The sequence below is a fragment of the Acanthochromis polyacanthus genome, chromosome 18 (genome assembly GCF_021347895.1).
Source record: "Acanthochromis polyacanthus isolate Apoly-LR-REF ecotype Palm Island chromosome 18, KAUST_Apoly_ChrSc, whole genome shotgun sequence".
Lineage (NCBI taxonomy): Eukaryota > Metazoa > Chordata > Actinopteri > Pomacentridae > Acanthochromis > Acanthochromis polyacanthus.
Window position 1 is genome coordinate 27,037,314 of NC_067130.1, and position 12,713 is coordinate 27,050,026.

The window sequence follows — 12,713 nt, forward strand, 5'->3', positions numbered from 1 at the left end:
AACTAATTTAGGTTAAGTAGTTTCTCTACTGTTCCACTAAGTAGTACTGTTCCACTAACGAATAAAAGTGGCATCAGAACTTTTACCACCTCTGACTGGGTGATAATAGAGGCTCTTATTTTTAGATTTGGATGCAAAAGTGAGACTCAAAGCATTCATGCACAACTCTGCCAAGATATTCTGTGTAGACTAAACCTGCACTGCACATGGGAATTCTGCTGACAATAAAACATTCTTGTTATTAACCATATGTTATTTTGAAAATTGCATCCGTCTGTTTGCTCTTTGGCTCTTTGCAGCTGGTCGAACATGGTCGATGCCACAAAGCGAATGTTTGAAAAAGTACAGTGGCTCATATGTTCCTGCATCACATCTGATTTTATGGCTAGAAAGATGGCACAGTTTTCTTTTTCTTTATATAAGCCTGTAAACTATTGAAGATGCATCCCACAGCTGCTCTACAACATGAAATAAATCACTTTAATATACCATAGCACCAGACAGAAGGCAGACAAAACCACGTAACGTGTTCATTATTGATCTGCAGGAGATAACGTGTCCTATTATCTTAAAATATGAACAGCCAAACCCGGAGGCCACTTTCCAATCTCTCACGCTTCCTTGTCTCTTTTATTTTTATGTATGTTGTTGAATGTGCTCAGCGGCAGCTTGTTTTCTGCCACATCAGTGTCACATGTGTAATCAAAGTAAAGAGAGACTATACATCTCCCTCTTATGGCATTCGGGGTTTGTGTCATGCATGTTTTGCACAGAGAGGGATTTTTATCGTGACTTTTATGCAAAACATGACTTGCTTGACAGTTTGTCAATGTACAGTAGCATTTTTTCTAACAAAAACTATTAACAATTCAATTCACAGGAACTTTTGAGTCATTCAACTGACCGACCCGAGAGACAACAACTCAAGGAGGCTCTGGCAGCTATGGAGGTCTGTGTTACATGTGTATTTGTATTTATGTGCCACAAAAAGGCATTGCATAAGAACACTACAAATGCTTTAGGCCAAAGCTGTGAACTAGTTTCATACAGCCGCTGCGGCTCAAAGTGCTGTAAATATGTAACATGGCAGATGTCAGAAAGATTTCTGTTCTTTCAGGACCTGGCCATGTACATCAACGAAGTCAAGAGGGACAACGAGACCCTGAAAAAAATCAGCGAATTCCAAAGCTCGATAGAAAATCTTGTAAGTACTGTGAACACCTCTGTCACTTCATTTTCACCTTGAAGGGAAAAGTCTGCCAAGGCTGTTCGACTTAAATCATGCCTTGGAAAAAAAAGCTCTCACCACAGGATATGGGATTTTACACCATCATGCTGTTATCTGCCACAGTTCGGAATGTTCCTGTGAGATTGTATTTTCGAAGACCTGGAAAAAAGGTGGCGTCAAACATTTCCGTGTTAAAACAGGGGCTGTAAATAATCAGACTGCGATGGCGCAGGCTCGTGTTACCAGGGAGACTCACTGTCAATCAGTTTAATCAAACCCACATGGTCATGATTAAACATGATCTGCATTTTATTTATGATAATGTTTCCTCAGCTCCCCCGTCCCTGGTTTTATTGAGTCTTCATTTATAACATGTTTATGAGACGGCTGAGAGGCAGGGTGGGTGGTTGGGGGTGTTGTGTATGAAAAGTGCCACACAAAGACCGTCTGATTGATTGACTGAAACAGATATTAATTAATTAATGAGGCAATGCTTACACATGTTCAAACAATAGTTTGACATTTTGGAAAATAAATAAAATTAAATTAAATCATTCATCCTTGTAAATAAAAGGCTTAAATCCGTTATCACCAGTCTTTTTCAAGTTTCTTAGACTTCTTAGTTAAAAAATCAAAAAAAAAATCTCCACATTTTTCTTCCTCTGTTGACATCTGGACTATTTTTGTCCATCTGTTACTGTCTTTAGCTGTAATAATGACCACAATTAAACATTATTTCTGCCAATGTGAGCAAAACAGAAGAGACAAAGATTCCAGATTAAAATGCGAATAGTCACTTGGGTTTTTTTGGACTTGGACATACTGTATGACATAGATACAGTAACGAGCACACTAAGTACTAAGTGTTTTGAATGTACTGTGTATGAATTTAAAGGAACTCTTGCGACATCTCTTTCATGAGGCAGATTTATAGTAAAAGGACGACAGCGCTCGATTTAGACGGTCGCCAGGTCGCCGCGAGCGCCGGGAATGATAGGAGGTTGATGACATCATACAAAGTGGCTGCCTCCATGAAGAAAACATGATACGCAGTTCAGCTCGATCGAGCAGATTTGGACGGTCGCCGGGTCACCATTTTCGACTAAAAACGTCGCAAATGGCGACCTGATCAACACTGGCGACCACAGATTTGGACGGTCGCCAGATCGCCAACCTCCTATCATTCCCAGTGCTTGCGGCGACCTGGCGACCGTCTAAATCAAGCGCTGTGACGAGTGTATGCAAAAGTTTTAGTGAGATTCTCGTACACTGTCAAAACTTTAGATCAGAAGGATGAATGCAACTGAACAAGGACGGAATAGTCTTATATTTATGTCGATTCTCTCAGATGTATCTGGTTCCTCAATACATATAGAAGTTGTAGGTTGCAGTGGGTTGACAGTCTGTACATCTTTGTGACCTAAGCAGCAGGTGAAACTGGAGGAGTATGGGAGGCCAAAGATAGACGGAGAGCTGAAGGTGTCCTCCATCGTCAACCGAACAAAGCAGGACCGGTGAGTCCAAATTCTACAGAAAAACTTACACAATCCAAGACCGATATCAATACTTTGTCCCACTGAATGTGTGTGTATGTTTCCAGGTATATATTCTTGTTTGATAAAGTGGTCATTGTCTGCAAGAGGAAAGGCTATAGCTATGAGCTCAAAGAGATTATTGAACTGCAGTCATATAAAATGTCCGATGACCCCATGAACAACAGAGACATGAAAAAGGTAAGAAAACTGTCCTGTTTTTCTGATTTGAGAGCAGACTTACAGTGAGATGTTTGTAACAGTGGCCTGACAGGTGCAGATGTTGAAACAGTCCGTGTAATCGTTACAAATGTTGCCCTTGAGCTGAAGGAGATTGTTGACGGTAATTTCAGATATGGAACTTATGCATTGAAGTGTCAAATGTGCTCGTCCGTGCTTGAAAGACCATGTAAATGCAATGAAGGTCATTTAGGATTCATGAAATCGTCCTGCAGTGCATCGCGCCAACTGATCTAACATGGCTTTGTTTTTTGTTTTGAATCTGCATGTCTGTCCATGTTTGCATGTGTAACTGGGTCTTTTTCTCTGGTGTCTTTCTTTTTGCATGCTTACCAGTCAAGTGGAAAAATGGTAAGCTCAAGTGACCCCTTTATTTAACTCATCTCTCTCACAGTGGCCTATTTTTAGCAGTGGTGTGTTTTTTGTTTTTTTTTTTGGTTTTTTTTGGGGGGGGGTTGTCATGTCATGATTGCACCAACCGCCTCTGTGATTGGCACTCTAGCTTTTGCTCAGATGCATCTTAAAAGCATGTGGAGCGTCTTTTAGTTCTGATTTAGTCGTATTTGCAACATTGAAAAATGCATATTTGGAAATGGTAGTATCACAAATTTCTTTACCCATCTTTGTCTGCCATCGCCAACCACACATCTCTCTGCCATCTGTTCTTTCACTCACTTCTTCTCCCCAGTGGTCTTATGGTTTCTACCTGATCCACCTGCAAGGGAAACAGGGTTTCCAGTTCTTTTGTAAAACCGAGGAGACAAAAAGAAAATGGATGGAGCAGTTTGAAATGGCCATGTGAGTATGATCTGAATAACACCTATTTTGTGCAATGAAGTTTGAATTGAATGGAACCACCTTTCCTGTGAATTCAATTGAAAAAACTGGGAAATGTCTGTTTATCATATTTATTTGAAAATCCCTGCACTTTCATTAACCCAGCTTCAGTTCTGTGGCAATAGAAATGGTGCTGTCTTGAGGTATCAGTTCATTTGATTTCATTTTTTTTTCTCATCCAGGTCCAACATCAAGCCAGAGAGAGCCACGGCCAATCAGCACAACTTCCAAATGCACACGTTCGATAAGAACACCAACTGTCGAGCCTGCAAGATGCTGTTGAGGTAACGATCCTGATAACTCCAGTGCTGATGTGCATCCAGGCCCTTCATATTTTTTACAATTTGTTTTGCACAAAGAATATACCATCTTCCAGACTTTGATTGGACTTTAAGTGTTGGTATTTAGAGATTTCTTCTTTTGTGTCGTGTCCATTGTAGGAGCAGATTTATCTCCTCGCCACTAAGAATTATGTACAAGGAGTCAAAACTTTCTAAACAGGTCCTTTGTCCCCACCAGCACCAGTACCATTTAGCCACATTATCGTTAGCTGCGCCTCAATACCAGGTCATCTCTTTTCAAACAGAGTAATTTTACAATGTTTGAGCCCAGTTGTGCAGCTCAAGCTGCACAGAGAGGGAAGAAATAGTTGGAGAGGTAAATGAGGACTTGATAACTTCACACGTGTTAATGGAACCGATGCTGCAAAGTTACATCTACAGCCATTTTAAAGCAGGAAGGGAACATTACCTGGAAAAACCTTCAAAATGTGCAACTTCGACACACAAATATGAGTTTTTTGGGGGTGTAGTCAATGACTCTAAAGGGATTTTAAGCAGTGAACTTAAGAGGCACTGGTAGAAGGGTATATATTACCTTTATTCTGACTCACCAGATAGTCCTACCATTGGCTATGCATTTCATTTGGCTTTCTCCTCCCCTTTTGCAGTCTATTTTCAAAGTCTTTTTAACTACACAAAGCAACAGTAGCACCTCCCAAACTAGCAACTTACACACTGAAATTGAAAGTTTTGCTGAAGGTTTGGATCGTAGAACAAGACGTTCTTGCTGTTTTTTCTCTACAAATTAGCCATTTGAATGCACATTTTCCACCAACACAAAATTCCCAGCTACTATTTTGAGTGAAGCTGTTGCAGCATAATGTTCCAAGATGATTGTGATTTGTTTAAAGAAATACACCCAAGCCAGAGTTTTTTTTCCCTCATAGTAGAATACAGTGAAGTGCAGTCAGACTATTCTACACAGCACTGTGTTGAATCGCCTAGCCATACACAGAATCAGACAACTGTTTCCCTTTGTTTACACTGTTTGTGCTAAGATAAGTTGTCCTGCTGCTAGCTGCTGTGGATTTTTCTTTTAATTAAAAGTACAGAAATATTAGCAGCCAAATGATATCAACACTAAAAGTAGTTTTTATGCTCAGAGTGTTATAATATACTTTATATTATATTGTATTACTACTACTGACTCAATAATGTTTATCCAGCTTTTAAATGTGTAGCACATCTTGGCAGAACTCATTTTTAAGTATTTGACAAAACAGCAGAAGTTTATCCATGATGACACGCTTAAAATCAGTTTTGTGTAATGAGATTTGAATTGCAATGCTTTAAGTTTCACAGTGAGGCAAATCAAGAACTTCTTTGGAGCGAACAGCCAGATGGGAGAGGCAAATTAATTCACTTCAACATCATCAAGCTACGTTATCATATTAGGTTTGCTATGTTGTCTGCAGAGGATGAGCCAGGCAATTTACTAGTTTTATTTCTCTACTCTCAGATGTGCGTCGCTTTGGATAAAAGCGTCTGCTAAATGAAGTTGTAGGATTGCAGAATTATTAAAAATGGTGTCAAGCTTAACTATGAATACTTCATGGACTATTGAGCAAATTTAAGCTTGTTTTTTCACATTAGTTATATCTAATTTAAAACTTTAAACTTCACACTTTATAGTAACAACAACTGGGGCAAAAAATGCTGCAGAGTAAAAATACAACAGAGTTTTATGTTTAAGGTGCTACAGAAGTTGGAATTGTACCTGAAAAATAGACTGCATTTGAGAAAATGTGTTTTGTTTGCAAATGCACAGTGTACTATTAAATGTACCTTAAATTAAATAAGTGCTGCGTTAATTAGTGCCTTGAGTAAAAACGAAAAAATGTTAAAAAGTGACAGAAATCTGTAAAACTTAAGAGAAATCTGTCTACATATGATGAGCAGCAAACAAACAAGCCGACTCAAATCACAGAGGGAATATGTGTTTTTTGGCGAACATACCCCCTCATTAGAGCTGAAGCAGTGTTTGGAAAATATTCTAGTCTTTGTCAGACTTTGTCTGACAAATGATATTGTTAAGCGTTCCCCTTTGTAACACCACCCAGTGTGATCCTGAGCACCGCCACCTCTCATGTGCTGCTCGGCTGCAGCGGGGCTAACCCGTGTCACTGAATCACCACTTTCACCTCTATTACAGTCAGCCGGATAAACTCCACTCTGTGTATTGACCCACAAATTTCATGGCTTTGCTGACCTAAATTCGCAGAGCCGGGTGGTGGAAGCAGGGACCGGCGTCCTCACTCCCTGCTGGATGCTAATTACTGCTGCAGCCCCAGCGGATTCCACTGTGATTTATGGCACTCGCTATTTACCATGGCAGTGTGCGATGCATGCGGCGTTACAGTGACTGTAACAAGTACACTTCTGCAGTGCACGGTTTTAAATGGAATGAGGTGATTTTGCGATTTTAAAGGAATTGCAGCATGAAAATGATCGAGGACGTGCAACTGCGTCTGCAGCCTTGTAGGAACAAACAGCAGGCCCCCTTGTGTGTTGTTCTTACAGTAGGTTAATTTGAGTCTCAGACACTTCCTGTTTGCATTACCGGAGTGTGTGTTTACGTGTGTTTGTGTGTCCTCCAGGGGCATCTTCTATCAGGGCTACTACTGCTCTCGCTGCGGAACAGGAGCTCACAAAGAGTGTCTGGAAGTGATCACCATCTGTAAAATCAGTAGGTGTCCTACAACCTCGTTCACACCAACTTTTAGGGGGTCAAATCGTAACACTGAGCAACATTTAGATGAGAACTGAGCGGCATAAATCACTGATGTGTGTGTCATTAATAGAGTGCTGTGATTTTAGCTGTCACAGAGCGCCGTCCTGTTTGTAGGCCTCTTCATCCAGCAGGAAAAGAGGGGGATGGGAAGGAGGGGCAGCTTCATTGTGTCACTGGGTTTGGTACCAGAGAGGAAAACAGCAACTGAAAGTCAGGAATCATGTGACTGTCATTGTCAATCATCATGTGACCGTCATTTCATTCACTGAAGTAGAGTATAGATTGGGTTATTTGCTCCAGGCGTTCTCTACATTTTGGTCTGGTAGCTTTAATATTGAGGTTCCATGTTTGGTTTCAATTTGTGTAATGTTTTCAGAAGCCCAGAGAAATAAAATATCCATCTGGTTATTCATAGTATAACGAAGAAAGCAAAAAGTGGAGACATTTCTACGAATATACGTGTAGTTCTGTGTAGCATGAATGTTTTTTCTCCTTCTCTGCTATCTGTGTAATCATCTCTTAGCGCTCAGATTAATCTTGCAATGCCTTGACGGATTCTCAACACTTAGCTCAGGAACCAAAGATTTCCTCGGAAGAAATTGAGAAAATCATCGCCCTGTTTTCTCCAACTGGAACCAGCTGAGTGCAGCTGACTGAACCTAAAATTTATCTCTTGAATGCTTAAAAGCCTTTCGCTGTGTCACTTTGGTTCCTTCAGTAAAAGATCCTTAAATACTGAAGTTAAATAATGACACTTGACAGAGCAGAGCTGACAGCAGAAAAATGGAATTTTATGCTTAGAAATAATGTGGCCTCTGAGTAGAAAATTAACCACATAATCTGCTGCGTTTATCTTCATCTATGTTCTTGTTACATCTACAATTTAGTACTTCTTGTAGCCAGTTTTCCGCACTAAGAATCTGTTTTTTTTTGCATCTTCTTTCAGATCCTCTAGATTTGGTGAGTAATCAACAGCATCCTCTCGTCTCCACCGTCTCTCATTCTTGGAAAAATATCATTAAATTACACAGAAGTAGTACTTTTCTGTGCTAACAGTCTCTATAACTGAGTGTTTGTTTCTCTTTTACAGGAACCTGGAATGTCACCGGGTAAGAACTCTCTCAGTGAACTCACATTTGGATATGAAGCTGGATGCTATTCCAGCTGTCAAGTTTGTTTTGGAGTCAGCTGCTCTTGATGCTCTCCTGCCATCTAGTGGATGTTTCTATGGCATTATAGAAACCAACAGCAACATTAGCAGCCAAGTAGAGCGAGGAGGTGGCAATGCATACTGTATATATACTATATATAGATACCACATACTTAAAATTCAAAAACAAACAGACCTTTGACTCTGATGGATATGCAGCATGATGAAATCAGCCCAGAATGTTTGATTAACAGACTTTAAGATTGAATTTAGTTGCTCTTGGTCAGATTTTTCTTATAATTATTTTTGCCTTCCTCTTCAAAGCAGACAGAAGGAAAGGAAACCTTGCAAAAACAGCCTTCACCCCAGGATGTTGTGTTTATATTATTATGCGTCTTCGACCGCTGCATCACTCAGTGTGCAAGATTTTGCTATTTAGAAACAAAACATTTGTGCTTTATCAGTCCAAATCACTGCTTTCCATGTGAAATCCAAGAGGCAAATCCAAACCACCGCGGTGCTGTGTTGCCCCTCTTCATCTCTGCAAATGCTGGGCTTTGTTTACAGGTCCGAAGATGGTGGCGGTGAGGAACTACCACGGCACACCGGCGCCTCCGGGGAAGACGCCTCTCTGTTTTCAAACGGGAGATTTCATCGAGCTGCTGAAGGGAGATCCGGACACAACATGGTGGGAGGTACGGCAGTCGCTCACTTTTTGCTGAAACCATGCACCATAATGGCTGATGCTATTAAAGTGCTGATTTCCATCCTCACAATCAACAACTTTTGCACCTGCGGGACGTGTGGACAAAGCTACAGTTCTTACACAGTATCCTCTCCAGCAGTAACAAAATCCAACTAATTAAGGCATTGTATCTCAATTGTTTAGTCTGCACAAAAACAACTGGAGCCTTGGCATCAAGAAATAGTCTGGCACGCAAACCACAACTTGTGTGGATGTAATGCGCTAATTACTGAGCTGTAGAGGTGCTGGTTGCTGTATTTTTGTTAAATTTGGACAATGCCAGGCAAGCTGTTTGCTTCTATTTATTATATTTAGTGTCCAGACAAAGATTGGTATCAACCTTCTTATCTCACTGAATGCAAGAAAGTTATATTAAGTTTTTCTGTACGATAAAGTAGAGAATATTTTCCAAAAACTGTTCCTGTCCGTATACCAACTGCACTGAAAATAAAAGGTCTAGATGAGATATCTTGTAACTACAATTTATATACAAGAATATATCTTGCAAATAGAGGTTCTAATCAGAAATGTTGTGGTTGGACACGTAGAATGAAATGGGGCAGTATAAGCAGAATGCCACAAATTACTGGAAGAAGCTCATCTAATTTCCTAAAATCGAGTTAAGCTCTCTTGCACCACTAGTATTAATCCACTTTTAGCTGAGCGTCAGGGTGCTGTAGCTGCAGACCTGGAGGATCCTCTGCTGTGAATTAGGCTGGATCATAGCAGCTGTGACACTACTTGCTCCGGGCGCTTTTGACTTTTCCTGCTGAATCACTGACTCGCACACATCCACATCGGGCTAGCTTTTTCCGAGAGTGGCTCAGGGGCAACCTTCTGAAGCCATTAAGCGATCTTCGCTATTACACGAAGTTATCCCTCTGCAGCGTGACACTTTAATCTCCCCATATGATGTCAAAGAGTGTGGCGAGTTCAAAATCGATTGCTTCAGGTAGCAGAGAGCAAAGGCGTTCCGACTTCTGTCTGACATTGATGGGTAAACTTGAAAGATGTGTTCATTCTTTCTAGGGACAACTCCGAGCACTGATATGTAATGTGATGGTACAGTATGTATTCAGGACCTTGTAATAATCTGTCAATATTTTTAACAGACTGGAAAAAATAAGCCACTCCTGGGAGGAAAAACTGGTGCATTCATTTGAGTTGTATAGATTTTGCCACTGGGAGGCACCAAAGTTTCACATTTTTAAAGTTAATTTATAAAACGTATGCTTTTAGGCGTATAAATGAGTATTTTGACATGACTTTTTCTTCATGCACACAATTATTTATTGTCCATGTACTTCAGAGGTATCCAGATAAATCTACAGGCAACTTATTACTGCTCCGCAATATTTTGAAGTAATTTATTGTTATTGTTTTCAGCTGTTTCTTATAGTTCTAAAAAATAAACTTTCCATGCTTTTATGTTGCAGGGGAAGCTGATGCAAACACAAAAGAGCGGCTTCTTCCCCAGTTCATGTGTGAAGCCTTGTTTGGACCCAAAGGTACAGGAAGTTAGTTGTGTCCTGTGATGTCTGAGGGCATAACAATTCCTCCTTTTTCTCTTTAGTGTCCATTTAACCGCTCTTTAATGTTTCCTGTCTGTTTTTTGTGGCAGCCCTTCCAGTCCAGCCGGCAGTCCTCGAGGGAATCAGACTACTACGGATATCCTTGGTAAGACCCCGAACTTCTGAAGGTTGTAGATTTAATGACGCAGTACACAATATACTCGCATTTACTCCAAGGTCACCATCCTATAATTGGTTCAGATCTGTTAATGTTAACAATCTATACCATTAAACGCAAGCACCGGTTCAATTTATAGTAAGCCGACCCCAACCGAAAGATTAATTACTACACAGTTGTTTGATGTCAAGCATTTGTAAATCCTGCAGCATGTCATTCGATAATATAATTCTGGAGGTCACAACGTTCGCCCGCCGCTGCTTCTCCGTAGGTTTGCAGGGAACATGGAGCGCCAGCAGGCAGACAACCTTTTAAAATCCCACAGCAGCGGGACATACCTTATCAGAGAGAGGACAGCCGAAGCGGAGAGGTTCGCCATCAGCATCAAGTGAGTATTTCACATCTTACAGGAGAAGAGAAAATGTCAGGGGGAAAGTTTTTTATCTGTATCTCATGGGAAATAAAAAAATTCTCGCGGGAAGCTCCAGTCGGCTTTTTCAGTGCATCTTTTTTAGCTGCAGCTAATTACCGTTCAGTAATTGCTTTTTCTTTTTTTTTAATCCTATTTTTTTTTCCCTGAGAGAGAATGCATCCCAAAGAGAAATAATGTATGAGCGCTTACTGGAGCTGTCACACAGTGATGTGCTGAGAGGAGGAATGCATTTGCACATTTGTATTTAAGTCTTTAACGCAGGTGCAAAGAGACAGTGGGAACCAACCTTTGTATAATGAAGTAAACAAACCTCGAAAGTCAGCCTTAACTTTTGGAAATGATTTTATTTTGGTCAACAAACGAGTAAAAGTAAAGCACAACAATATGCAACAGCGACTTAAAGTCTCCTCTCTTCGCAGATTCAACGATGAAGTCAAACACATCAAAGTCATTGAAAAAGACAGCTGGATTCACATAACCGAGGCAAAAAAGTTTGAGAGTCTTTTGGTAAGTCATATGTGTTGATGCAAAAACAAGAAACCCCCACAAAGACTTCAATGGCAATGTTAAAGATAGAGAAAACTTCAATCTTTCTTCTTCTGTTATGCAACAGGAGCTGGTGGAGTACTACCAGACCCATTCGCTAAAAGAAAGCTTCAAGTTGTTAGATACCACATTGCGATACCCCTACAAGTCGAGAGAACGTTCGCTAACACGGGCCAGCACACGCTCACCAGGTAAACCTTTCACATGTCGATCTTGAACGTTTTACTTTCAGTTTGTGCAGTCATCTGGTACCAAGTATCAGCCAATATCTGCCCATTGGTCAATGCTTTAGCAATACGGTGATGATCTGCTACTCTCTCCATCAATTCCTCTGGCAATGTACGGCCAGCTGATAAATGACAGTTTGCAACCTTTTTGTCTTAGAAAAGTTCGATCTTCACCAGAATCCAACATTGACTTTGGTTTCTGTGCATCCATGCAGATAGCGTTTAAAGTCCAGCTCAGAGTAAATGGTTCAAATGGATGAATTAGTGATACAGATGAAGTGACTGTTTCATGCCTCTATATTGTTCATCTGACTCAAGGGAAGTTTTTCTCAGTTTTTTCAGAAGAATTCGCCCTAAAGGGAAAAAGTGCTTTTCAAAGAGTGAATTTGACCTTGGAGAGAAACTATAAAAATGAAATAGAACGCTGCATTTAGATCGTTTTACTTTGTGTAGAAGTTGTGGCATACTCAATTATGGAGTCACTTTTGTGTCTTTGTGATGGAATGAAATGGAAAGAGGTTTGCAATCAGAAAGTAGACTTAAGAGCACAACTACAAGGCAGTGCGCTCCTTAAATACGTTTTTGCAAGCAAAATAAATGGAATATATCAGATTTGACTCGACTAGACTGGACATGCAGTTTTTTTGTCCCTGTTGTTATTGAAATCGTGACTCGCTGCACTGTCATTTAGATAACCTGGCTTTGTTAACCTGAAATAACTGCTTTGGCTCAACACTGGAATGCCTGCTGAGTAAAAAGGTTTGCTTAGAAAGACTTTGATTTACATTATGTCTCTCTTTGGAGCTAAAACCCCAAACTGTTCCTCATCCGAGGAGAAACAAATCCACAATTTTCACAATACAAGCTTCTAGAATGGATGTCTTTTCCATGGACTCTGTTTTCTCATTTACTAACCCTGGATCTTGCCAAGAAGTCATTTTAACGGGGACATGTCGTACTTCTTCCACTATGACAAAAAAGGTGTTCAAATGGCAAAAAGTTTCTCAAACTATT

At 40.3% G+C, this 12,713-nt stretch overlaps 1 protein-coding gene across 12 annotated transcripts in view; it reads left to right on the forward strand.

Annotated features, from left to right (window-relative positions):
* The window catches only part of vav2 (vav 2 guanine nucleotide exchange factor), a 256,224-nt gene that overhangs the window by 228,562 nt on the left and 14,949 nt on the right, over window positions 1–12,713 (forward strand). For 5 of the 12 annotated variants that reach the window (XM_051938884.1, XM_051938886.1, XM_051938891.1 and 2 more), the window contains 16 exons: window positions 881–949; window positions 1,118–1,204; window positions 2,654–2,742; window positions 2,829–2,961; window positions 3,337–3,351; window positions 3,689–3,798; window positions 4,020–4,121; window positions 6,776–6,864; window positions 7,856–7,869; window positions 8,000–8,018; window positions 8,627–8,754; window positions 10,241–10,312; window positions 10,426–10,481; window positions 10,765–10,881; window positions 11,346–11,433; window positions 11,540–11,663. In XM_051938884.1, coding sequence (XP_051794844.1) covers window positions 881–949; window positions 1,118–1,204; window positions 2,654–2,742; window positions 2,829–2,961; window positions 3,337–3,351; window positions 3,689–3,798; window positions 4,020–4,121; window positions 6,776–6,864; window positions 7,856–7,869; window positions 8,000–8,018; window positions 8,627–8,754; window positions 10,241–10,312; window positions 10,426–10,481; window positions 10,765–10,881; window positions 11,346–11,433; window positions 11,540–11,663 — 1,312 coding nt within the window. The remainder of the gene's footprint in view (window positions 1–880; window positions 950–1,117; window positions 1,205–2,653; window positions 2,743–2,828; window positions 2,962–3,336; window positions 3,352–3,688; window positions 3,799–4,019; window positions 4,122–6,775; window positions 6,865–7,855; window positions 7,870–7,999; window positions 8,019–8,626; window positions 8,755–10,240; window positions 10,313–10,425; window positions 10,482–10,764; window positions 10,882–11,345; window positions 11,434–11,539; window positions 11,664–12,713) is intronic. The other 7 variants (XM_051938889.1, XM_051938890.1, XM_051938893.1 and 4 more) reach the window with 3 other exon arrangements.